General features: G+C 35.1%; 1 protein-coding gene across 1 annotated transcript in view; it reads right to left on the minus strand.

Annotated features, from left to right (window-relative positions):
- Positions 1-1,795, minus strand: part of LOC128249101 (uncharacterized) — a 103,934-nt gene extending 102,139 nt beyond the window's left edge. The window contains exon 1 of the mRNA XM_052971895.1: positions 1,077-1,795. Within this exon, the coding sequence (XP_052827855.1) occupies positions 1,077-1,175 (99 nt within the window). The 5' untranslated portion in view covers positions 1,176-1,795. The remainder of the gene's footprint in view (positions 1-1,076) is intronic.
- Positions 1,796-2,208: the final 413 nt, after the last annotated feature.

The following is a 2,208-nucleotide window of genomic DNA, read 5'->3' on the forward strand; positions in this document are numbered from 1 at the left end:
TATATATATATATATATTCATTGCTACATTTTAGCTATTTAATCATATATTTGTACCTTTGAGACCAATAAGACCATTATTATTATTAATAACATTATTATTATTATTCTTTCCGTCTCTGACAAGAATTTCTTTTCAACTGAATTAATTCGGTTATGGGAATGATAATGTTAGGAGGACAGTTAATTTTGGCATGAGAAATATGAGAAAATGCTAAGGCTGAAATGGTAAGTGGAACGGGTGAGAAAGAGATGAATAGAAAATGGTAAATGACAAGAGGAGTCAGTAGAACATGAGAATCTATCTGCGTGTGTGTCGCTATTTCGAAATGAAAATGTCTTCGAAAAAGAGTAACTAAGAGATCGGAATATGCGCTATGTGTATATACATCCTACATATGTATATATGTATACATTCATAAACACATGATTATGTATACTTACGAATACGTATGTGCATGTGTGTGTGTGTGAGTGTGTGTGTGTGTGTGAGTGTGTGTGTAATTTGAATCGGCATCATTAAATGCAGCAACTTACATTTTACCAAAATAATAATAAACCTCATCTTTTCATTGAAACGTTTCAGAAATACAAACTAATTATAATACGAGGTTAGGAAGACCCCGCGATCGAAGGGAACTCATTAACTAATCAAAGAGTAAAACCTTGAAGAAAGAAAATATACATATAAATATAGGTACAACATTGTTTTTTAATATAAAGATGAACGGTTCTGAGTAAATGTGTTATAAATTGTTGACAAGGTATAAGTAATTTTTAAATTTACTCTGTTTAGAACTTGTGTAAAAAGCTGGTCGATTTTAGGGGTTTTATTTTTATTCGGGTCAAACTTATAAATCGAATCATTGAGTCACAATGTAGTGAAATAGTTATTAAATAATTGAACTCGATAATACAGACATGGAATGCAATACAATATGATTCTTCAATACTGGCACAAGGCCACACATTCTGAGAGAAAGCGAAGATGTACAGTCGCTTTATAATCGACCTAGAATCTGACTGATAAAATAAAACATCGTAAAATGTATATAATAAATCTTGGGTAATACTTACATTACAAGTGGGTAATTCTCTAACATTCCGGGCAAATATTAATCCAAGTTGGTGGCTTACAAGCACACAGGTAAAAACAAACCATCGAATGTCATGCATAATTTCTGGTGATGTTTAATGTTTGAAGTGCTTTTCTTTTTGTCTTAGACAAGGTACATGACACCTGAAGAGACTCATCAACGTTGATGGCGGTAGGTAATGTAATCAAGAGGAATAATGCGGGAAAACGATGAAGATAGTAAAGATAAACGATCAAGGGATTAAGTTGGTGCTAGAGATTAAGGGGTGAGACGATCGTGATGGATTATAAACAATAGCAATTAACAACAAGGAGGGAACAACGATAGTCTCTCTCACCTTTCTTGTATTAGTTGTTTACGACTATGATAACGGTATAATTACAAAACATAGATAATCCTGAACAACCGTTCACTTTCTCTATTCATTAGTATATGAGAAAAAGAAAACAAAAACCAAAAACCCCCAGGTACTTAATAAACAATAGCTTCTGAAGAAAAGATCTCCTTCTTCTCAGAATCTACACAATACTATATACACTATATATGTGTGTGTATACAGATAAAACTAGCTATTCTGTGCATATAATTGACTGAATGTACGTGATACACTTTCAGAAACGGTCCACTCGCTCGCTCTCTCTCTCCAAGACTGGCCTACTGTGTTCCTATCAAGTCAAAGCACATCGCACACAAGCTGTCACCCTCCCCTTCTTTTCCTCTCTCTCATTTTTTCTACCTGCTTCCTCCCCTTCTATTTACTGCTTACCCTCTATATTTCACTATATATATCTACCTCTCATTCTGTCGCTCTGTCTGTCTGTCTCTCTCTCTATCTGCAATTATACCCTCTCACTTCGTTTTCTCTTCACTTTCTCTCGCCTTTTACTATTTTCCCTCCGCTTACGTATCTCTCTCTTTCTCTCTCTCTCTCTCTCTCTCTCTCAAGCTCTCTATCTATATATGTGTGTGTGTCTCTAGCTTAACCATCACACTGTATTGCATTCCTCCTACTACTACTACCGTAGCACCACGTTTTTCTCTTTCTCTAGTGATAAGCCACCCTTTTCCTCCATGTTGTACTCTTACTTTCTTCCCCCACTCTCTCTCTCTGT

This window comes from Octopus bimaculoides, chromosome 11, assembly GCF_001194135.2.
Source record: "Octopus bimaculoides isolate UCB-OBI-ISO-001 chromosome 11, ASM119413v2, whole genome shotgun sequence".
NCBI lineage: Eukaryota > Metazoa > Mollusca > Cephalopoda > Octopoda > Octopodidae > Octopus > Octopus bimaculoides.